The sequence below is a fragment of the Phyllobates terribilis genome, unplaced genomic scaffold, assembly GCF_046119375.1.
Source record: "Phyllobates terribilis strain yellow unplaced genomic scaffold, ASM4611937v1 Scaffold_9__5_contigs__length_417890890, whole genome shotgun sequence".
Lineage (NCBI taxonomy): Eukaryota > Metazoa > Chordata > Amphibia > Anura > Dendrobatidae > Phyllobates > Phyllobates terribilis.
In genome coordinates, this window is record NW_027362769.1 from 181772512 (window position 1) to 181799070 (window position 26559).

General features: G+C 42.0%; 1 protein-coding gene across 1 annotated transcript in view; it reads right to left on the reverse strand.

Moving 5' to 3' along the window:
• LOC141161930 (contactin-associated protein-like 5) overlaps window positions 1-26559 on the reverse strand; it is a 435101-nt gene that overhangs the window by 18847 nt on the left and 389695 nt on the right. The window contains exon 20 of the mRNA XM_073647489.1: window positions 1727-1857. Coding sequence (XP_073503590.1) covers window positions 1727-1857 — 131 coding nt within the window. The remainder of the gene's footprint in view (window positions 1-1726; window positions 1858-26559) is intronic.

Consider the following 26559-nt stretch of genomic DNA (forward strand, 5'->3'; position numbering starts at 1 on the left):
ATTCTTTCTGTTGTAAATTGTCGGGTACCGGTGTATGCGCTGATGAATTGCCGGCTTTTCATGTCATTCTACATTATTCTTAGTTGTTTTACTTCATGTAGAATTAACCTACAAGGAAAGAAAGGGTTTATTTTCATTCCGATATTTGTGTCCCATTGACTTGCATTGGTTTCCGGTATCGGAATCGGCGATATCCGATACTTTTTGGGTATCGGCCCGATCCAATCCGATACGATATTTCCTGATATCGGAAGGTATCGCTCAACACTACTGCTCGGTGATATGTTTGAATCGCTCCCGTGTGCATGATTTGCAACTGTTTGACAGTTTTATTACATGTGAGGAATGTGTAAGAAATAGACACTCCTCACATGTAATAAAGCTGTCAAACAGTTGCAAATCATGCACATGGGAGCGATTGAACCTTATAACCGAGCAGCTGTAAATACTCGGAGCTCGGCCCGAGCATACTCGGCGAAAGGGTTAATAGAACATACTCGCTCAACACTAGTAGGGACGTAAAATTTAACTAGTAAAACAAATGTGTAAAAAATAATCAATTTTTTTTTTTTTTGCGACACACATTTTTAAGGTACACAGTCGCACTTAAATGTCATTTTGTTTTGCATTTTTAAAAATCAATTATTCCTCCCCTGCATGAAAATGATTGCACAAGAAATGCAAAATCTCAATACAGTTCCTTCTAACAAGCAAGCAAAATGTCTCTGACTGAAACAGAGTTCAGATTTTTCTACGTAAAAACTATTGTGCTATCTTGCTTCTGCTTTCCACTGCATTAATGCAGAACAAAATGTGCAATTCTAACACAGAAAGAGAGATGCAGCTCCACTATATCACTGATCAATAACAATGAGTCTGGCACTGCAGCTCTCCTATCTCTCACCCTAGGAATTGAATCTATGTATTAATCCCAGAATGCTACTCTCATCTTCTTCATTGCTGCAGTTATATAGCATAAAAATGTCTGCTGTACATATCCATTGTTTTAGGTCTTTCTCATCCTATCTCTATTGCTGAACTGTGACATCCTCTCACCATCCCGAATCGAGCTAAAATGGCTGCTGCATTCCCTACTTTGGCTTTTATACAGACTCTGATAATTTTCCTGATTGGCTGCAATATACCATGTGATGTGATAGCTGAAAGGCATTATGAGGCCGACCCGTGCAGATGGACCTGAGTTCATGTCAGCCTTGTGTGGCTGATGTAACCTTCTGCAATGCGTAAAAAGGAGGATTTTAGGCGATTTGCTCAAAACAAATTGATTTGATCATCTCTAGTATCAACCTCTATTAGAAAGTGTTTGAGATTCATTATAATTGGGTCAGACGCTGTAATAACATCATATGAGGAGTAACATTGTGCAGATTAACAAAACCTCAAACACAGCGGAGTAACAATGTAACCGTGCGAGACCCCTGAGGAATAATCACTGCGTGTTTTATTAGAATTGTATAAAAGGCGCGAAGGTCAAATAATATTATGGCATTTGTTTGCCAGCAGTGCAGATAATTTGCCTTTTTCACATTTCCTGTAAGAATCCCTCTGATTCTAGGCAGACAGTGAATAATGTGCGCTGAGCTCCTGCACGATCTGGATGATTAGACGGTTATAAAAAGTGTAGAAATGACCACAAAAGGAAATATTTCCATCTAAACAGAAAAGACTCCAGAAGCTCATCAGCACCTGTGAATGGCGATTATACCTGTAGGGTTAATTCCCGTCCTTCTCTGCGGATCTTCACCTGGTGAAGTCTTCGATTGTTCAGTCTCTCAGAGTCTACAGTGAAAGCAAAAGATCCTTCTCTGCTGAATTTATATTTAACTTGTAAACTTCCTGGAAAACAAAAGAAAGTGATGAAAATCCTAAGAAAATAATACATACTATACATACATAGTGACTGCACCAACAGAATAGTGAGTGCAGCTCTGGAGTATAATACAGGATGTAACTCAGGATCAGTAATGTAATGTATGTACACAGTGACTGCACCAGCAGAATAGTGAGTGCAGCTCTGGAGTATAATACAGGATGTAACTCAGGATCAGTAATGTAATGTATGTACACAGTGACTGCACCAGCAGAATAGTGAGTGCAGCTCTGGAGTATAATACAGGATGTAACTCAGGATCAGTAATGTAATGTATGTACACAGTGACTGCAACAGCAGAATAGTGAGTGCAGCTCTGGAGTATAATACAGGATGTAACTCAGGATCAGTAATGTAATGTATGTACACAGTGACTACACCAGCAGAATAGTGAGTGCAGCTCTGGAGTATAATACAGGATGTAACTCAGGATCAGTAATGTAATGTATGTACACAGTGACTGCACCAGCAGAATAGTGAGTGCTGCTCTGGAGTATAATACAGGATGTAACTCAGGATCAGTAATGTAATGTATGTACACAGTGACTGCACCAGCAGAATAGTGAGTGCAGCTCTGGAGCATAATACAGGATGTAACTCAGGATCAGTAATGTAATGTATGTACACAGTGACTGCACCAGCAGAATAGTGAGTGCAGCTCTGGAGTATAATACAGGATGTAACTCAGGATCAGTAATGTAATGTATGTACACAGTAACTGCACCAGCAGAATAGTGAGTGCAGCTCTGGAGCATAATACAGGATGTAACTCAGGATCAGTACAAGATCAGTAATGCAATATATGTACACAGTGACTGCACCAGCAGAATAGTGAGTGCAGCTCTGGAGTATAATACAGGAGGTAACTCAGGATCAGTAATGTAATGTATGTACACAGTGACTGCACCAACAGAATAGTGAGTGCAGCTCTGGAGCATAATACAGAATGTAACTCAGGATCAGTAATATAATGTATGTACACAGTGACTGCACCAGCAGAATAGTGAGTGCAGCTCTGGAGTATAATACAGGATGTAACTCAGGATCAGTAATGTAATGTATGTACAGTCATGGCCAAAAGTATTGAGAATGAGACAAATAGTAATTTTTCCAAAGTTTACTGCTTCATTTTTTGTAATGGCAATTTGCATATACTCCTGAATGTCAAAGAGTGATCAGCTTAACAGCAATTACTGTACTTGCAAAGTCAATATTTGTCCAGAAAATGAACTTTAACCCCCAAAACACATTTCAACATCATTACAGTCCTGCCTTAAAAGGAGCAGCTAACATCATTTTAGGGATTGATCCATTAACACAGGTGTGGGTGTTGATGAGGACAGGGCTGGCGATCAATCAGTCATGATTAAGTAAGAATGACATCACTGGACACTTTAAAAGGAGGCTGGTTCTTGGTATCATTGTTTCTCTTCAGTTAACCATGGTTATCTCTAAAGAAACACGTGCAGCCATCATTGCACTGCACAAAAATGGCCTAACAGGGAAGAGTATCGCAGCTACAAAGATTGCACCTCAGTCAACAATCTATCGCATCATCAAAAACTTCAAGGAGAGAGCTTCCATTGTTGTCAAAAAGGCTCCAGGGCGCCCAAGAAAGACCAGCAAGCGCCAGGACCGTATCTTAAAACTGTTTCAGCTGCGGGATGGGACTACCAGCAGTGCCGAGCTTGCTCAGGAATGGCAGCAGGCTGGTGTGAGTGCTTCTGCACGCACTGTGAGGCGGAGACTCTTTGAGCAAGGGCTGGTTTCAAGGAGGGCAGCAAAGAAGCCACTTCTCTCCAGAAAAAACATCAGGGACCGACTGATATTCTGCAAAAGGTACAGGGAGTGGACTGCTGAGGACTGGGGCAAAGTCATTTCCTCTGATGAATCCCCTTTTCGATTGTTTGGGACATCTGGAAAACAGCTTATTCGGAGAAGAAGAGGTGAGCGCTACCACCAGTCTTGTCTCATGCCAACTGTAAAGCATCCTGAAACCATTCATGTGTGGGGTTGCTTCTCAGCTAAGGGAATCGGCTCACTCACAGTCTTGCCTAAAAACACAGCCATGAATAAAGAATGGTACCAGAATGTCCTCCAAGAGCAACTTCTCCCAACCGTCCAAGAGCAGTTTGGCGCCCAACAATGCCTTTTCCAGCATGATGGAGCACCTTGCCGTAAAGCAAAGGTGATAACTAAATGGCTCATGGAACAAAACAGAGATTTTGGGTCCATGGCCTGGAAACTCCCCAGATCTTAATCCCATTGAGAACTTGTGGTCAATCATCAAGAGACGGGTGGACAAACAAAAACCAACAAATTCTGGCAAAATGCAAGCATTGATTATGCAAGAATGGACTGCTATCAGTCAGGATTTGGTCCAAAAGTTGATTGAGAGCATGCCAGGGAGAATTACAGAGGTCTTGAAGAAGAAGGGGCAACACTGCAAATATTGACTTGCTGCATTAACTCATTCTAACTGTCAATATAACCTATTGGTACTCATAATATGATTACAATTATATTTCTGCATGTGATATAAACATCAGACAAACACTAATAAAAACCAGAGGCCAGCAGATCATGGGAAAATATAATTTTGGTGTCATTCTCAAAACTTTTGGCCATGACTGTACACAGTGACTGCACCAGCAGAATAGTGAGTGCAGCTCTGGAGTATAATACAGGATGTAACTCAGGATCAGTAATGTAATGTATGTACACAGTGACTGCACCAGCAGAATAGTGAGTGCAGCGCTGGAGTATAATACAGGATGTAACTCAGGATCAGTAATGTAATGTATGTACACAGTGACTGCACCAGCAGAATAGTGAGTGCAGCTCGGGAGTATAATACAGGATGTAACTCAGGATCAGTAATGTAATGTATGTACACAGTGACTGCACCAGCAGAATAGTGAGTGCAGCTCTGGGGTATAATGCAGGAGGTAACTCAGGATCAGTAATGTAATGTATGTACACAGTGACTTCACCAGCAGAATAGTGAGTGCAGCTCTGGGGTATAATACAGGATGTAACTCAGCATCAGCAATGTAATGTATGTACACAGTGACTGCACCAGCAGAATAGTGAGTGCAGCTCTGGAGTATAATACAGGATGTAACTCAGGATCAGTAATGTAATGTATGTACACAGTGACTGCACCAGCAGAATAGTGAGTGCAGCTCTGGGGTATAATACAGTATGTAACTCAGGATCAGTACAGGATCAGTAATGTAATGTATGTACACAGTGACTGCACCAGCAGAATAGTGAGTGCAGCTCTGGAGTATATTACAGGATGTAACTCACAATCAGTAATGTAATGTATGTACACAGTGACTGCACCAGCAGAATAGTGAGTGGAGCTCTGGAGTATAATACAGGATGTAACTCAGGATCAGTAATGTAATGTATGTACACAGTGACTGCACCAGCAGAATAGTGAGTGCAGCTCTGGAGTTTAATACAGGATGTAACTCAGGATCAGTAATGTAATGTATGTACACAGTGACTGCACCAGCAGAATAGTGAGTGCAGCTCTGGGGTATAATACAGGATGTAACTCAGGATCAGTAATGTAATGTATGTACACAGTGACTGCACCAGCAGAAAAGTGAGTGCAGCTCTGGAGTATAATACAGGATGTAACTCAGGATCAGTAATGTAATGTATGTACACAGTGACTGCACCAGCAGAATAGTGAGTGCAGCTCTGGGGTATAATACAGGATATAACTCAGGATCAGTAATGTAATATATGTACACAGTGACTGCACCAGCAGAACAGTGAGTGCAGCTCTGGAGTATAATACAGGATGTAACTCAGGATCAGTAATGTAATGTATGTACACAGTGACTCCACCAGCAGAATAGTGAGTGCAGCTCTGGAGTATAATACAGGATGTAACTCAGGATCAGTAATGTAATGTATGTACACAGTGACTGCACCAGCAGAATAGTGAGTGCAGCTCTGGAGTATAATACAGGATGTAACTCAGGATCAGTACTGTAATGTATGTGCACAGTGACTGCACCAGCAGAATAGTGAGTGCAGCTCTGGGGTATAATACAGGAGGTAACTCAGGATCAGTAATATAATGTATGTACACAGTGACTGCACCAGCAGAATAGTGAGTGCAGCTCTGGAGTATAATATAGGATATAACTCAGGATCAGTACAGGATCAGTAATGTAATGTATGTACACAGTGACTGCACCAGCAGAATAGTGAGTGCAGCTCTGGAGTATAATACAGGATGTAACTCAGGATCAGTAATGTAATGTATGTACACAGTGACTGCACCAGCAGAATAGTCAGTGCAGCTCTGGAGTATAATACAGGATGTAACTCAGGATCAGTAATGTAATGTATGTACCCAGTGACTGCACCAGCAGAATAGTGAGTGCAGCTCTGGAGTATAATACAGGATGTAACTCAGGGTCAGTAATATAATGTGTGTACAAAGTGACTGCACCAGCAGAATAGTGAGTGCAGCTCTGGAGTATAATACAGGATGTAACTCAGGATCAGTACTGTAATGTATGTACACAGTGACTGCACCAGCAGTATAGTGAGTGCAGCTCTGGAGGATAATACAGGATGTAACTCAGCATCAGTAATGTAATTTATGTACACAGTGACTGCACCAGCAGAATAGTGAGTGCAGCTCTGGGGTATAATGCAGGAGGTAACTCAGGATCAGTAATGTAATGTATGTACACAGTGACTGCACCAGCAGAATAGTGAGTGCAGCTCTGGGGTATAATACAGGATGTAACTCAGGATCAGCAATGTAATGTATGTACACAGTGACTGCACCAGCAGAATAGTGAGTGCAGCTCTGGAGTATATTACAGGATGTAACTCAGGATCAGTAATGTAATGTATGTACACAGTGACTGCACCAGCAGAATAGTGAGTGCAGCTCTGAAGTATAATACAGGATGTAACTCAGGATCAGTAATGTAATGTATGTACACAGTGACTGCACCAGCAGAATAGTGAGTGCAGCTCTGGGGTATAATACAGGATGTAACTCAGGATCAGTAATGTAATGTATGTACACAGTGACTGCACCAGCAGAATAGTGAGTGCAGCTCTGGAGTATAATACAGGATATAACTCAGGATCAGTAGAGGATCAGTAATGTAATGTATGCACACAGTGACTGCACCAGCAGAAAAGTGAGTGCAGCTCTGGAGTATAATACAGGATGTAACTCAGGATCAGTAATGTAATGTATGTACACAGTGACTGCACCAGCAGAATAGTGAGTGCAGCTCTGGGGTATAATACAGTATGTAACTCAGGATCAGTACAGGATCAGTAATGTAATGTATATACACAGTGACTGCACCAGCAGAATAGTGAGTGCAGCTCTGGAGTATAATACAGGATATAACTCAGGATCAGTAATGTAATGTATGTACACAGTGACTGCACCAGCAGAACAGTGAGTGCAGCTCTGGAGTATAATACAGGATGTAACTCAGGATCAGTAATGTAATGTATGTACACAGTGACTGCACCAGCAGTATAGTGAGTGCAGCTCTGGAGGATAATACAGGATGTAACTCAGCATCAGTAATGTAATTTATGTACACAGTGACTGCACCAGCAGAATAGTGAGTGCAGCTCTGGGGTATAATGCAGGAGGTAACTCAGGATCAGTAATGTAATGTATGTACACAGTGACTGCACCAGCAGAATAGTGAGTGCAGCTCTGGAGTATAATACAGGATGTAACTCAGGATCAGTAATGTAATGTATGTATACAGTGACTGCACCAGCAGAATAGTGAGTGCAGCTCTGGCGTATAATACAGGATGTAACTCAGGATCAGTAATGTAATTTATGTACACAGTGACTGCACCAGCAGAATAGTGAGTGCAGCTCTGGGGTATAATACAGGATGTAACTCAGGATCAGTAATGTAATGTATGTACACAGTGACTGCACCAGCAGAATAGTAAGTGCAGCTCTGGAATATAATACAGGATGTAACTCAGGATCAGTAATGTAATTTATGTACACAGTGACTGCACCAGCAGAATAGTGAGTGCAGCTCTTGAGTATAGTACAGGATGTAACTCAGGATCAGTAATGTAATGTATGTACCCAGTGACTGCACCAGCAGAATAGTGAGAGCAGCTCTGGAGTATAATACAGGATGTAACTCAGGATCAGTAATGTAATGTATGTACCCAGAGACTGCACCAGCAGAATAGTGAGTGCAGCTCTGGAGTATAATACAGGATGTAACTCAGGATCAGTAATGTAATGTATGTACACAGTGACTGCACCAGCAGAATAATGAGTGCAGCTCTGGAGTATAATACAGGAGGTAACTCAGGATCAGTAATGTAATGTATGTACACAGTGACTGCACCAGCAGAATAGTGAGTGCAGCTCTGGAGTATAATACAGGATGTAACTCCGGATCAGTAATGTAATGTATGTACACAGTGACTGCACCAGCGGAATAGTGAGTGCAGCTCTGGAGTATAATTCAGGATGTAACTCAGGATCAGTAATGTAATGTATGTACCCAGTGACTGCACCAGCAGAATAGTGAGTGCAGCTCTGGAGTATCATACAGGATGTAACTCAGGATCAGTAATGCAATGTATGTACACAGTGACTGCACCAGCAGAATAATGTGTGCAGCTCTGGAGTATAATACAGGATGTAGCTCAGGATCAGTAATTTAATGTATGTACACAGTGACTGCACCAGCAGAATAGTGAGTGCAGCTCTGGAGTATAATACAGGATGTAACTCAGGATCAGTAATGTAAGTTATGTACACAGTGACTGCACCAGCAGAATAGTGAGTGCAGCTCTGGAGTATAATACAGGATATAACTCAGGATCAGTAGAGGATCAGTAATGTAATGTATGCACACAGTGACTGCACCAGCAGAAAAGTGAGTGCAGCTCTGGAGTATAATACAGGATGTAACTCAGGATCAGTAATGTAATGTATGTACACAGTGACTGCACCAGCAGAATAGTGAGTGCAGCTCTGGGGTATAATACAGTATGTAACTCAGGATCAGTACAGGATCAGTAATGTAATGTATATACACAGTGACTGCACCAGCAGAATAGTGAGTGCAGCTCTGGAGTATAATACAGGATATAACTCAGGATCAGTAATGTAATGTATGTACACAGTGACTGCACCAGCAGAACAGTGAGTGCAGCTCTGGAGTATAATACAGGATGTAACTCAGGATCAGTAATGTAATGTATGTACACAGTGACTGCACCAGCAGAATAGTGAGTGCAGCTCTGGGGTATAATACAGGAGGTAACTCAGGATCAGTAATGTAATGTATGTACACAGTGACTGCACCAGCAGAATAGTGAGTGCAGCTCTGGAGTATAATACATGATGTAACTCAGGATCAGTAATGTAATTTATGTACACAGTGACTGCACCAGCAGAATAGTGAGTGCAGCTCTGGAGTATAATACAGGATGTAACTCAGGATCAGTAATGTAATGTATGTACCCAGTGACTGCACCAGCAGAATAGTGAGTGCAGCTCTGGAGTATAATGCAGGATGTAACTCAGGATCAGTAATGTAATGTATGTACACAGTGACTGCACCAGCAGAATAGTGAGTGCAGCTCTGGCGTATAATACAGGATGTAACTCAGGATCAGTAATGTAATTTATGTACACAGTGACTGCACCAGCAGAATAGTGAGTGCAGCTCTGGGGTATAATACAGGATGTAACTCAGGATCAGTAATGTAATGTATGTACACAGTGACTGCACCAGCAGAATAGTGAGTGCAGCTCTGGAATATAATACAGGATGTAACTCAGGATCAGTAATGTAATTTATGTACACAGTGACTGCACCATCAGAATAGTGAGTGCAGCTCTTGAGTATAGTACAGGATGTAACTCAGGATCAGTAATGTAATGTATGTACCCAGTGACTGCACCAGCAGAATAGTGAGTGCAGCTCTGGAGTATAATACAGGATGTAACTCAGGATCAGTAATGTAATGTATGTACCCAGTGACTGCACCAGCAGAATAGTGAGTGCAGCTCTGGAGTATAATACAGGATGTAACTCAGGATCAGTAATGTAATGTATGTACACAGTGACTGCACCAGCAGAATAATGAGTGCAGCTCTGGAGTATAATACAGGAGGTAACTCAGGATCAGTAATGTAATGTATGTACACAGTGACTGCACCAGCAGAATAGTGAGTGCAGCTCTGGAGTATAATACAGGATGTAACTCCGGATCAGTAATGTAATGTATGTACACAGTGACTGCACCAGCAGAATAGTGAGTGCAGCTCTGGAGTATAATTCAGGATGTAACTCAGGATCAGTAATGTAATGTATGTACCCAGTGACTGCACCAGCAGAATAGTAAGTGCAGCTCTGGAGTATCATACAGGATGTAACTCGGGATCAGTAATGTAATGTATGTACACAGTGACTGCACCAGCAGAATAATGTGTGCAGCTCTGGAGTATAATACAGGATGTAGCTCAGGATCAGTAATGTAATGTATGTACACAGTGCCTGCACCAGCAGAATAGTGAGTGCAGCTCTGGAGTATAATACAGGATGTAACTCAGGATCAGTAATGTAATTTATGTACACAGTGACTGCACCAGCAGAATAGTGAGTGCAGCTCTGGAGTATAATACAGGATATAACTCAGGATCAGTAATGTAATATATGTACACAGTGACTGCACCAGCAGAACAGTGAGTGCAGCTCTGGAGTATAATACAGGATGTAACTCAGGATCAGTAATGTAATGTATATACACAGTGACGCCACCAGCAGAATAGTGAGTGCAGCTCGGGGGTATAATACAGGATGTAACTCAGGATCAGTAATGTAATGTATGTACACAGTGACTGCACCAGCAGAATAGTGAGTGCAGCTCTGGAGTATAATACAGGATGTAACTCAGGATCAGTAATGTAATGTATGTACACAGTGACTGCACCAGCAGAATAGTGAGTGCAGCTCTGGAGTATAATACAGGATGTAACTCAGGATCAGTACTGTAATGTATGTACACAGTGACTGCACCAGCAGAATAGTGAGTGCAGCTCTGGGGTATAATACAGGAGGTAACTCAGGATCAGTAATATAATGTATGTACACAGTGACTGCACCAGCAGAATAGTGAGTGCAGCTCTGGAGTATAATACAGGATATAACTCAGGATCAGTACAGGATCAGTAATGTAATGTATGTACACAGTGACTGCACCAGCAGAATAGTGAGTGCAGCTCTGGAGTATAATACAGGATGTAACTCAGGATCAGTAATGTAATGTATGTACCCAGTGACTGCACCAGCAGAATAGTGAGTGCAGCTCTGGAGTATAATACAGGATGTAACTCAGGGTCAGTAATATAATGTGTGTACAAAGTGACTTCACCAGCAGAATAGTGAGTGCAGCTCTGGAGTATAATACAGGATGTAACTCAGGATCAGTACTGTAATGTATGTACACAGTGACTGCACCAGCAGTATAGTGAGTGCAGCTCTGGAGGATAATACAGGATGTAACTCAGCATCAGTAATGTAATTTATGTACACAGTGACTGCACCAGCAGAATAGTGAGTGCAGCTCTGGGGTATAATGCAGGAGGTAACTCAGGATCAGTAATGTAATGTATGTACACAGTGACTGCACCAGCAGAATAGTGAGTGCAGCTCTGGGGTATAATACAGGATGTAACTCAGGATCAGCAATGTAATGTATGTACACAGTGACTGCACCAGCAGAATAGTGAGTGCAGCTCTGGAGTATATTACAGGATGTAACTCAGGATCAGTAATGTAATGTATGTACACAGTGACTGCACCAGCAGAATAGTGAGTGCAGCTCTGAAGTATAATACAGGATGTAACTCAGGATCAGTAATGTAATGTATGTACACAGTGACTGCACCAGCAGAATAGTGAGTGCAGCTCTGGGGTATAATACAGGATGTAACTCAGGATCAGTAATGTAATGTATGTACACAGTGACTGCACCAGCAGAATAGTGAGTGCAGCTCTGGAGTATAATACAGGATATAACTCAGGATCAGTAGAGGATCAGTAATGTAATGTATGCACACAGTGACTGCACCAGCAGAAAAGTGAGTGCAGCTCTGGAGTATAATACAGGATGTAACTCAGGATCAGTAATGTAATGTATGTACACAGTGACTGCACCAGCAGAATAGTGAGTGCAGCTCTGGGGTATAATACAGTATGTAACTCAGTATCAGTACAGGATCAGTAATGTAATGTATATACACAGTGACTGCACCAGCAGAATAGTGAGTGCAGCTCTGGAGTATAATACAGGATATAACTCAGGATCAGTAATGTAATGCATGTACACAGTGACTGCACCAGCAGAACAGTGAGTGCAGCTCTGGAGTATAATACAGGATGTAACTCAGGATCAGTAATGTAATGTATGTACACAGTGACTCCACCAGCAGAATAGTGAGTGCAGCTCTGGAGTATAATACAGGATGTAACTCAGGATCAGTACAGGATCAGTAATGTAATGTATGTACACAGTGACTGCACCAGCAGAATAGTGAGTGCAGCTCTGGGGTATAATACAGGAGGTAACTCAGGATCAGTAATGTAATGTATGTACACAGTGACTGCACCAGCAGAATAGCGAGTGCAGCTCTGGAGTATAATACATGATGTAACTCAGGATCAGTAATGTAATTTATGTACACAGTGACTGCACCAGCAGAATAGTGAGTGCAGCTCTGGAGTATAATACAGGATGTAACTCAGGATCAGTAATGTAATGTATGTACCCAGTGACTGCACCAGCAGAATAGTGAGTGCAGCTCTGGAGTATAATGCAGTATGTAACTCAGGATCAGTAATGTAATGTATGTACACAGTGACTGCACCAGCAGAATAGTGAGTGCAGCTCTGGAGTATAATACAGGATGTAACTCAGGATCAGTAATGTAATTTATGTACACAGTGACTGCACCAGCAGAATAGTGAGTGCAGCTCTGGGGTATAATACAGGATGTAACTCAGGATCAGTAATGTAATGTATGTACACAGTGACTGCACCAGCAGAATAGTGAGTGCAGCTCTGGAGTATAATACAGGATGTAACTCAGGATCAGTAATGTAATGTATGTACCCAGTGACTGCACCAGCAGAATAGTGAGTGCAGCTCTGGAGTATAATACAGGATGTAACTCAGGATCAGTAATGTAATGTATGTACACAGTGACTGCACCAGCAGAATAATGAGTGCAGCTCTGGAGTATAATACAGGAGGTAACTCAGGATCAGTAATGTAATATATGTACACAGTGACTGCACCAGCAGAATAGTGAGTGCAGCTCTGGAGTGTAATACAGGATGTAACTCCGGATCAGTAATGTAATGTATGTACACAGTGACTGCACCAGCAGAATAGTGAGTGCAGCTCTGGAGCATAATTCAGGATGTAACTCAGGATCAGTAATGTAATGTATGTACCCAGTGACTGCACCAGCAGAATAGTGAGTGCAGCTCTGGAATATAATACAGGATGTAACTCAGGTTCAGTAATGTAATTTATGTACACAGTGACTGCACCAGCAGAATAGTAAGTGCAGCTCTGGAATATAATACAGGATGTAACTCAGGATCAGTAATGTAATGTATGTACACAGTGACTGCACCAGCAGAATAGTGAGTGCAGCTCTGGAGTATAATACAGGATGTAACTCAGGATCATTAATGTAATGTATGTACACAGTGACTGCACCAGCAGAATAGTGAGTGCAGCTCTTGAGTATAGTACAGGATGTAACTCAGGATCAGTAATGTAATGTATGTACCCAGTGACTGCACCAGCAGAATAGTGAGAGCAGCTCTGGAGTATAATACAGGATGTAACTCAGGATCAGTAATGTAATGTATGTACACAGTGACTGCACCAGCAGAATAGTGAGTGCAGCTCTGGAGTATAATACAGGATGTAACTCAGGATCAGTAATGTAATGTATGTACCCAGTGACTGCACCAGCAGAATAGTGAGTGCAGCTCTGGAGTATAATACAGGATGTAACTCAGGATCAGTAATGTAATGTATGTACACAGTGACTGCACCAGCAGAATAATGAGTGCAGCTCTGGAGTATAATACAGGAGGTAACTCAGGATCAGTAATGTAATATATGTACACAGTGACTGCACCAGCAGAATAGTGAGTGCAGCTCTGGAGTATAATACAGGATGTAACTCCGGATCAGTAATGTAATGTATGTACACAGTGACTGCACCAGCAGAATAGTGAGTGCAGCTCTGGAGCATAATTCAGGATGTAACTCAGGATCAGTAATGTAATGTATGTACCCAGTGACTGCACCAGCAGAATAGTGAGTGCAGCTCTGGAGTATCATACAGGATGTAACTCAGGATCAGTAATGTAATGTATGTACACAGTGACTGCACCAGCATTATAATGTGTGCAGCTCTGGAGTATAATACAGGATGTAGCTCAGGATCAGTAATGTAATGTATGTACACAGTGACTGCACCAGCAGAATAGTGAGTGCAGCTCTGGAGTATAATACAGGATGTAACTCAGGATCAGTAATGTAATGTATGTACCCAGTGACTGCACCAGCAGAATAGTGAGTGCAGCTCTGGAGTATAATACAGGATGTAACTCAGGATCAGTAATGTAATGTATGTACACAGTGACTGCACCAGCAGAATAGTGAGTGCAGCTCTGGAGTATAATACAGGATGTAACTCAGGATCAGTAATGTAATGTATGTACACAGTGACTGCACCAGCAGAATAGTGAGTGCAGCTCTGGGGTATAATACAGGATGTAACTCAGGATCAGTAATGTAATGTATGTACACAGTGACTGCACCAGCAGAATAGTGAGTGCAGCTCTGGAGCATAATACAGGATGTAACTCAGGATCAGTAATGTAATGTATGTACCCAGTGACTGCACCAGCAGAATAGTGAGTGCAGCTCTGGAGTATAATACAGGATGTAACTCAGGATCAGTATTGTAATGTATGTACACAGTGACTGCACCAGCATAATAGCGAGTGCAGCTCTGGAGCATAATACATGATGTAACTCAGGATCAGTAATGTAATTTATGTACACAGTGACTGCACCAGCAGAATAGTGAGTGCAGCTCTGGAGTATAATACAGGATGTAACTCAGGATCAGTAATGTAATGTATGTACCCAGTGACTGCACCAGCAGAATAGTGAGTGCAGCTCTGGAGTATAATGCAGGATGTAACTCAGGATCAGTAATGTAATGTATGTACACAGTGACTGCACCAGCAGAATAGTGAGTGCAGCTCTGGAGTATAATACAGGATGTAACTCAGGATCAGTAATGTAATGTATGTACCCAGTGACTGCACCAGCAGAATAGTGAGTGCAGCTCTGGAGTATAATGCAGGATGTAACTCAGGATCAGTAATGTAATTTATGTACACAGTGACTGCACCAGCAGAATAGTGAGTGCAGCTCTGGGGTATAATACAGGATGTAACTCAGGATCAGTAATGTAATGTATGTACACAGTGACTGCACCAGCAGAATAGTAAGTGCAGCTCTGGAATATAATACAGGATGTAACTCAGGATCAGTAATGTAATGTATGTACACAGTGACTGCACCAGCAGAATAGTGAGTGCAGCTCTTGAGTATAGTACAGGATGTAACTCAGGATCAGTAATGTAATGTATGTACCCAGTGACTGCACCAGCAGAATAGTGAGAGCAGCTCTGGAGTATAATACAGGATGTAACTCAGGATCAGTAATGTAATGTATGTACACAGTGACTGCACCAGCAGAATAGTGAGTGCAGCTCTGGAGTATAATACAGGATGTAACTCAGGATCAGTAATGGAATGTATGTACCCAGTGACTGCACCAGCAGAATAATGAGTGCAGCTCTGGAGTATAATACAGGATGTAACTCAGGATCAGTAATGTAATGTATGTACACAGTGACTGCACCAGCAGAATAGTGAGTGCAGCTCTGGAGTATAATACAGGATGTAACTCCGGATCAGTAATGTAATGTATGTACACAGTGACTGCACCAGCAGAATAGTGAGTGTAGCTCTGGAGTATAATTCAGGATGTAACTCAGGATCAGTAATGTAATGTATGTACCCAGTGACTGCACCAGCAGAATAGTGAGTGCAGCTCTGGAGTATAATACAGGATGTAACTCAGGATCAGTAATGTAATGTATGTACACAGTGACTGCACCAGCAGAATAATGTGTGCAGCTCTGGAGTATAATACAGGATGTAGCTCAGGATCAGTAATGTAATGTATGTACACAGTGACTGCACCAGCAGAATAGTGAGTGCAGCTCTGGAGTATAATACAGGATGTAACTCAGGATCAGTAATGTAATGTATGTACACAGTGACTGCACCAGCAGAATAGTGAGTGCAGCTCTGGAGCATAATACAGGATGTAACTCAGGATCAGTAATGTAATGTATGTACACAGTGACTGCACCAGCAGAATAGTGAGTGCAGCTCTGGAGTATAATACAGGATGTAACTCAGGATCAGTAATGTAATGTATGTACACAGTGACTGCACCAGCAGAATAGTGAGTGCAGCTCTGGAGTATAATACAGGATGTAACTCAGGATCAGTAAGGTAATGTATGTACACAGTGACTGCACCAGCAGAATAGTGAGTGCAGCTCTGGAGTATAATACAGGATGTAACTCAGGATCAGTAATGTAATGTATGTAAACAGTGACTGCACCAGCAGAATAGTGAGTGCAGCTCTGGAGAATAATACAGGATGTAACTCAGGATCAGTAATGTAATGTATGTACACAGTGACTGCACCAGCAGAATAGTGAGTGCAGCTCTGGAGAATAATACAGGATGTAACTCAGGATCAGTAATGTAATGTACGTACACAGTGACTGCACCAGCAGAATAGTGAGTGCAGCTCTGGAGTATAATACAGGATGTTACTCAGGATCAGTAATGTAATGTATGTACACAGTGACTGCACCAGCAGAATAGTGAGTGCAACTCTGGAGCATAATAAAGGATGTAACTCAGGATCAGTAATGTAATGTATGTACACAGTGACTGCACCAGCAGAATAGTGAGTGCAGCTCTGGAGTATAATACAGGATGTTACTCAGGATCAGTAATGTAATGTATGTACACAGTGACTGCACCAGCAGAATAGTGAGTGCAACTCTGGAGCATAATACAGGATGTAACTCAGGATCAGTAATGTAATGTATGTACACAGTGACTGCACCAGCAGAATAGTGAGTGCAGCTCTGGAGTATAATACAGGATGTAACTCAGGATCAGTAATGTAATGTATGTACACAGTGACTGCACCAGCAGAATAGTGAGTGCAGCTCTGGAGTATAATACAGGATGTAACTCAGGATCAGTAATGTAATGTATGTACACAGTGACTGCACCAGCAGAATAGTGAGTGCAGCTCTGGAGTATAATACAGGATGTAACTCAGGATCAGTAATGTAATGTATGTACACAGTGACTGCACCAGCAGAATAGTGAGTGCAGCTCTGGAGAATAATACAGGATGTAACTCAGGATCAGTAATGTAATGTACGTACACAGTGACTGCACCAGCAGAATAGTGAGTGCAGCTCTGGAGTATAATACAGGATGTTACTCAGGATCAGTAATGTAATGTATGTACACAGTGACTGCACCAGCAGAATAGTGAGTGCAACTCTGGAGCATAATAAAGGATGTAACTCAGGATCAGTAATGTAATGTATGTACACAGTGACTGCACCAGCAGAATAGTGAGTGCAGCTCTGGAGTATAATACAGGATGTAACTCAGGATCAGTAATGTAATGTATGTACACAGTAACTGCACCAGCAGAATAGTGAGTGCAGCTCTGGAGTATAATACAGGATGTAACTCAGGATCAGTACAGGATCAGTAATGTAATGTATGTACACAGTGACTGCACCAGCAGAATAGTGAGTGCAGCTCTGGAGTATAATACAGGATGTAACTCAGGATCAGTAATGTAATGTATGTACACAGTGACTGCACCAGCAGAATAGTGAGTGCAGCTCTGGAGTATAAAACAGGATGTAACTCAGGATCAGTAATGTAATGTATGTACAGAGTGACTGCACCAGCAGAATAGTGAGTTCAGCTCTGGAGGATAATACAGGACGTAACTCAGGATCAGTAATGTAATGTATGTACACAGTGACTGCACAAGCAGAATAGTGAGTGCAGCTCTGGAGGATAATACAGGATGTAACTCAGGATCAGTAATGTAATGTATGTATACAGTGACTGCACCAGCAGAATAATGAGTGCAGCTCTGGAGTATAATACAGGATGTAATTCAGGATCAGTAATGTAATCTATGTACACAGTGACTGCACCAGCAGAATAGTGAGTGCAGCTCTGGAGTATAATACAGGATGTAACTCAGGATCAGTACAGGATCAGTAATGTAATGTATGTACACAGTGACTGCACGAGCAGAATAGTGAGTGCAGCTCTGGAGTATAATACAGGATGTAACTCAGGATCAGTAATGTAATGTATGTACACAGTGACTGCACCAGCAGAATAATGAGTGCAGCCCTGGAGTATAATACAGGATGTAACTCAGGATCAGTAATGTAATGTATGAACACAGTGACTGCACCATCAGAATAGTGAGTGCAGCTCTGGAGTATAATACAGGATGTAACTCAGGATCAGTACAGGATCAGTAATGTAATGTATGTGCACAATGACTGCACCAGCAGAATAGTGAGTGCAGCTCTGGAGTATAATACAGGAGGTAACTCAGGATCAGTAATGTAATGTATGTACAGTGACTGCACCAGCAGAATAGTGAGTGCAGCTCTGGAGTATAATACAGGATGTAACTCAGGGTCAGTAATGTAATGCATGTACACAGTGACTGCACCAGCAGAATAGTGAGTGCAGCTCTGGAGTATAATACAGGATGTAACTCAGGATCAGTAATGTAATGTATGTACACAGTGACTGCACCAGCAGAATAGTGAGTGCAGCTCTGGAGTATAATACAGGATGTAACTCAGGATCAGTAATGTAATGTATGTACACAGTGACTGCACCAGCAGAATAGTGAGTGCAGCTCTGGGGTATAATGCAGGAGGTAACTCAGGATCAGTAATGTAATGTATGTACACAGTGACTTCACCAGCAGAATAGTGAGTGCAGCTCTGGGGTATAATACAGGATGTAGCTCAGCATCAGCAATGTAATGTATGTACACAGTGACTGCACCAGCAGAATAGTGAGTGCAGCTCTGGAGTATAATACAGGATGTAACTCAGGATCAGTAATGTAATGTATGTACACAGTGACTGCACCAGCAGAATAGTGAGTGCAGCACTGGAGTATAATACAGGATGTAACTCAGGATCAGTAATGTAATGTATGTACACAGTGACTGCACCAGCAGAATAGTGAGTGCAGCTCTGGGGTATAATACAGGAGGTAACTCAGGATCAGTAATATCATGTATGTACACAGTGACTGCACCAGCAGAATAGTGAGTGCAGCTCTGGAGTATAATACAGGATGTAACTCAGGATCAGTACAGGATCAGTAATGTAATGTATGTACACAGTGACTGCACCAGCAGAATAGTGAGTGCAGCTCTGGAGTATAATACAGGATGTAACTCAGGATCAGTAATGTAATGTATGTACCCAGTGACTGCACCAGCAGAATAGTGAGTGCAGCTCTGGATTATAATACAGGATGTAACTCAGGGTCAGTAATATAATGTGTGTACAAAGTGACTGCACCAGCAGAATAGTGAGTGCAGCTCTGGAGTATAATACAGGATGTAACTCAGGATCAGTACTGTAATGTATGTACACAGTGACTGTACCAGCAGAATAATGAGTGCAGCTCTGGAGTATAATACAGGATGTAACTCAGGATCAGTAATGTAATGTATGTACACAGTGACTCCACAGCAGAATAGTGAGTGAAGCTCTGGAGGATAATACTGGAGGTAACTCAGGATCAGTAATGTAATGTATGTACACAGTGACTGCACAGCAGAATAGTGAGTGCAGCTCTGGAGGATAATACTGGAGGTAACTCAGGATCAGTAACGTAATGTATGTACACAGTGACTGCACCAGCAGAATAGTGAGTGCAGCTCTGGGGTATAATGCAGGAGGTAACTCAGGATCAGTAATGTAATGTATGTACACAGTGACTGCACCAGCAGAATAGTGAGTGCAGCTCTGGGGTATAATACAGGATGTAACTCAGGATCAGCAATGTAATGTATGTACACAGTGACTGCACTAGCAGAATAGTGAGTGCAGCTCTGGAGTATATTACAGGATGTAACTCAGGATCAGTAATGTAATGTATGTACACAGTGACTGCACCAGCAGAATAGTGAGTGCAGCTCTGGAGTATAATACAGGATATAACTCAGGATCAGTAGAGGATCAGTAATGTAATGTATGCACACAGTGACTGCACCAGCAGAAAAGTGAGTGCAGCTCTGGAGTATAATACAGGATGTAACTCAGGATCAGTAATGTAATGTATGTACACAGTGACTGCACCAGCAGAATAGTGAGTGCAGCTCTGGGGTATAATACAGTATGTAACTCAGGATCAGTACAGGATCAGTAATGTAATGTATATACACAGTGACTGCACCAGCAGAATAGTGAGTGCAGCTCTGGAGTATAATACAGGATATAACTCAGGATCAGTAATGTAATGTATGTACACAGTGACTGCACCAGCAGAACAGTGAGTGCAGCTCTGGAGTATAATACAGGATGTAACTCAGGATCAGTAATGTAATGTATGTACACAGTGACTGCACCAGCAGAATAGTGAGTGCAGCTCTGGGGTATAATACAGGAGGTAACTCAGGATCAGTAATATAATGTATGTACACAGTGACTCCACCAGCAGAATAGTGATTGCAGCTCGGGGGTATAATACAGGATGTAACTCAGGATCAGTACAGGATCAGTAATGTAATGTATGTACACAGTGACTGCACCAGCAGAATAGTGAGTGCAGCTCTGGGGTATAATACAGGAGGTAACTCGGGATCAGTAATGTAATGTATGTACACAGTGACTGCACCAGCAGAATAGCGAGTGCAGCCCTGGAGTATAATACATGATGTAACTCAGGATCAGTAATGTAATTTATGTACACAGTGACTGCACCAGCAGAATAGTGAGTGCAGCTCTGGAGTATAATGCAGGATGTAACTCAGGATCAGTAATGTAATGTATGTACACAGTGACTGCACTAGCAGAATAGTGAGTGCAGCTCTGGAGTATAATACAGGATGTAACTCAGGATCAGTAATGTAATGTATGTAAACAGTGACTGCACCAGCAGAATAGTGAGTGCAGCTCTGGAGTATAATACATGATGTAACTCAGGATCAGTAATGTAATTTATGTACACAGTGACTGCACCAGCAGAATAGTGAGTGCAGCTCTGGAGTATAATGCAGGATGTAACTCAGGATCAGTAATGTAATGTATGTACACAGTGACTGCACTAGCAGAATAGTGAGTGCAGCTCTGGAGTATAATACAGGATGTAACTCAGGATCAGTAATGTAATGTATGTAAACAGTGACTGCACCAGCAGAATAGTGAGTGCAGCTCTGGAGTATAATACATGATGTAACTCAGGATCAGTAATGTAATTTATGTACACAGTGACTGCACCAGCAGAATAGTGAGTGCAGCTCTGGAGTATAATGCAGGATGTAACTCAGGATCAGTAATGTAATGTATGTACACAGTGACTGCACCAGCAGAATAGTGAGTGCAGCTCTGGAGTATAATACAGGATGTAACTCAGGATCAGTAATGTAATGTATGTACACAGTGACTGCACCAGCAGAATAGTGAGTGCAGCTCTTGAGTATAGTACAGGATGTAACTCAGGATCAGTAATGTAATGTATGTACCCAGTGACTGCACCAGCAGAATAGTGAGTGCAGCTCTGGAGTATAATACAGGATGTAACTCAGGATCAGTAATGTAATGTATGTACACAGTGACTGCACCAGCAGAATAGTGAGTGCAGCTCTGGAGTATAATACAGGATGTAACTCAGGATCAGTAATGTAATGTATGTACACAGTGACTGCACCAGCAGAATAGTGAGTGCAGCTCTGGAGTATAATACATGATGTAACTCAGGATCAGTAATGTAATTTATGTACACAGTGACTGCACCAGCAGAATAGTGAGTGCAGCTCTGGAGTATAATGCAGGATGTAACTCAGGATCAGTAATGTAATGTATGTACACAGTGACTGCACTAGCAGAATAGTGAGTGCAGCTCTGGAGTATAATACAGGATGTAACTCAGGATCAGTAATGTAATGTATGTACACAGTGACTGCACCAGCAGAATAGTGAGTGCAGCTCTGGAGTATAATACATGATGTAACTCAGGATCAGTAATGTAATGTATGTACACAGTGACTGCACCAGCAGAACAGTGAGTGCAGCTCTGGAGTATAATGCAGGATGTAACTCAGGATCAGTAATGTAATGTATGTACACAGTGACTGCACCAGCAGAATAGTGAGTGCAGCTCTGGAGTATAATACAGGATGTAACTCAGGATCAGTAATGTAATGTATGTAAACAGTGACTGCACCAGCAGAATAGTGAGTGCAGCTCTGGAGTATAATACATGATGTAACTCAGGATCAGTAATGTAATTTATGTACACAGTGACTGCACCAGCAGAATAGTGAGTGCAGCTCTGGAGTATAATGCAGGATGTAACTCAGGATCAGTAATGTAATGTATGTACCCAGTGACTGCACCAGCAGAATAGTGAGTGCAGCTCTGGAGTATAATACAGGATGTAACTCAGGATCAGTAATGTAATGTATGTACACAGTGACTGCACCAGCAGAATAGTGAGTGCAGCTCTGGAGTATAATACAGGATGTAACTCAGGATCAGTAATGTAATGTATGTACACAGTGACTGCACCAGCAGAATAGTGAGTGCAGCTCTTGAGTATAGTACAGGATGTAACTCAGGATCAGTAATGTAATGTATGTACCCAGTGACTGCACCAGCAGAATAGTGAGTGCAGCTCTGGAGTATAATACAGGATGTAACTCAGGATCAGTAATGTAATGTATGTACACAGTGACTGCACCAGCAGAATAGTGAGCGCAGCTCTGGAGTATAATACAGGATGTAACTCAGGATCAGTAATGTAATGTATGTACACAGTGACTGCACCAGCAGAATAGTGAGTGCAGCTCTGGAGTATAATACCAGATGTGACTCAGGATCAGTAATGTAATGTATGTACACAGTGACTGCACCAGCAGAATAGTGAGTGCAGCTCTGGAGTATAATACAGGATGTAACTCAGGATCAGTAATGTAATGTATGTACACAGTGACTGCACCAGCAGAATAGTGAGTGCAGCTCTGGAGTATAATACCAGATGTGACTCAGGATCAGTAATGTAATGTATGTACACAGTGACTGCACCAGCAGAATAGTGAGTGCAGCTCTGGAGTATAATTCAGGATGTAACTCAGGATCAGTAATGTAATGTATGTACCCAGTGACTGCACCAGCAGAATAGTGAGTGCAGCTCTGGAGTATAATACAGGATGTAACTCAGGATCAGTAATGTAATGTATGTACACAGTGACTGCACCAGCAGAATAGTGTGTGCAGCTCTGGAGTATAATACAGGATGTAGCTCAGGATCAGTAATGTAATGTATGTACACAGTGACTGCACCAGCAGAATAGTGAGTGCAGCTCTGGAGTATAATACAGGATGTAACTCAGGATCAGTAATGTAATTTATGTACACAGTGACTGCACCAGCAGAATAGTGAGTGCAGCTCTGGAGTATAATACAGGATGTAACTCAGGATCAGTAATGTAATGTATGTACCCAGTGACTGCACCAGCAGAATAGTGAGTGCAGCTCTGGAGTATAATACAGGATGTAACTCGGGATCAGTAATGTAATGTATGTACACAGTGACTGCACCAGCAGAATAGTGAGTGCAGCTCTGGAGTATAATACAGGATGTAACTCAGGATCAGTAATGTAATGTATGTACACAGTGACTGCACCAGCAGAATAGTGAGTGCAGCTCTGGAGTATAATACAGGATGTAACTCAGGATCAGTAATGTAATTTATGGACACAGTGACTGCACCAGCAGAATAGTGAGTGCAGCTCTGGAGTATAATACAGGATGTAACTCAGGTTCAGTAATGTAATGTATGTACACAGTGACTGCACCAGCAGTATAGTGAGTGCAGCTCTGGAGGATAATACAGGATGTAACTCAGGATCAGTAATGTAATTTATGTACACAGTGACTGCACCAGCAGAATAGTGAGTGCAGCTCTGGAGTATAATACAGGATGTAACTCAGGATCAGTAATGTATGTACACAGTGACTGCACCAGCAGAATAGTGAGTGCAGCTCTGGAGTATAATACAGGATGTAACTCAGGATCAGTAATGTAATGTATGTACACAGTGACTGCACCAGCAGAATAGTGAGTGCAGCTCTGGAGTATAATACAGGATGTAACTCAGGATCAGTAATGTAATTTATGGACACAGTGACTGCACCAGCAGAATAGTGAGTGCAGCTCTGGAGTATAATACAGGATGTAACTCAGGTTCAGTAATGTAATGTATGTACACAGTGACTGCACCAGCAGTATAGTGAGTGCAGCTCTGGAGGATAATACAGGATGTAACTCAGGATCAGTAATGTAATTTATGTACACAGTGACTGCACCAGCAGAATAGTGAGTGCAGCTCTGGAGTATAATACAGGATGTAACTCAGGATCAGTAATGTATGTACACAGTGACTGCACCAGCAGAATAGTGAGTGCAGCTCTGGAGTATAATACAGGATGTAACTCAGGATCAGTAATGTAATTTATGGACACAGTGACTGCACCAGCAGAATAGTGAGTGCAGCTCTGGAGTATAATACAGGATGTAACTCAGGTTCAGTAATGTAATGTATGTACACAGTGACTGCACCAGCAGTATAGTGAGTGCAGCTCTGGAGGATAATACAGGATGTAACTCAGGATCAGTAATGTAATTTATGTACACAGTGACTGCACCAGCAGAATAGTGAGTGCAGCTCTGGAGTATAATACAGGATGTAACTCAGGATCAGTAATGTATGTACACAGTGACTGCACCAGCAGAATAGTGAGTGCAGTCTGGAGTATAATACAGGAGGTAACTCAGGATAAGTAATGTAATGTATGTACACAGTGACTGCACCAGCAGAATAGTGAGTGCAGCTCTGGAGTATAATACAGGAGGTAACTCAGGATCAGTAATGTAATGTATGTACACAGTGACTGCACCAGCAGAATAGTGAGTGCAGCTCTGGAGTATAATACAGGATGTAACTCAGGATCAGTAATGTAATGTATGTACACAGTGACTGCACCAGCAAAATAGTGAGTGCAGCTCTGGAGTATAATACAGGATGTAACTCAGGATCATTAATGTAATGTATATACACAGTGACTGCACCAGCAGAATAGTGAGTGCAGCTCTGGAGTATAATACAGGAGGTAACTCAGGATAAGTAATGTAATGTATGTACACAGTGACTGCACTAGCAGAATAGTGTGTGCAGCTCTGGGGTATAATACAGGAGGTAACTCAGGATCAGTAATGTAATGTATGTACACAGTGACTGCACCAGCAGAATAGTGAGTGCAGCTCTGGAGTATAATACAGGATGTAACTCAGGATCAGTAATGTAATGTATGTACACAGTGACTGCACCAGCAAAATAGTGAGTGCAGCTCTGGAGTATAATACAGGATGTAACTCAGGATCAGTAATGTAATGTATGTACACAGTGACTGCACCAGCAGAATAGTGAGTGCAGCTCTGGAGTATAATACAGGAGGTAACTCAGGATAAGTAATGTAATGTATGTACACAGTGACTGCACTAGCAGAATAGTGTGTGCAGCTCTGGGGTATAATACAGGAGGTAACTCAGGATCAGTAATCTAATGTATGTACACAGTGACTGCACCAGCAGAATAGTGAGTGCAGCTCTGGAGTATAATACAGGAGGTAACTCAGGATCAGTAATATAATGTATGTACACAGTGACTGCTCCAGCAGAATAGTGAGTGCAGCTCTGGGGTATAATACAGGAGGTAACTCAGGATCAGTAATGTAATGTATGTACACAGTGACTGCACCAGCAGAATAGTGAGTGCAGCTCTGGAGTATAATACAGGATGTAACTCAGGATCATTAATGTAATGTATATACACAGTGACTTCACCAGCAGAATAGTGAGTGCAGCTCTGGAGTATAATACAGGCTGTAACTCACGATCAGTAATGTATATACACAGTGACTGCACCAGCAGAATAGTGAGTGCAGCTCTGGAGAATAATACAGGATGTAACTCAGGGTCAGTAATGTAATGTATGTACACAGTGACGGCTCGAGCAGAATAGTGAGTGCAGCTCTGGAGTATAATAAAGGAGGTAACTCAGGATCAGTACAGGATCAGTAATGTAATGTATGTACACAGTGACTGCACCA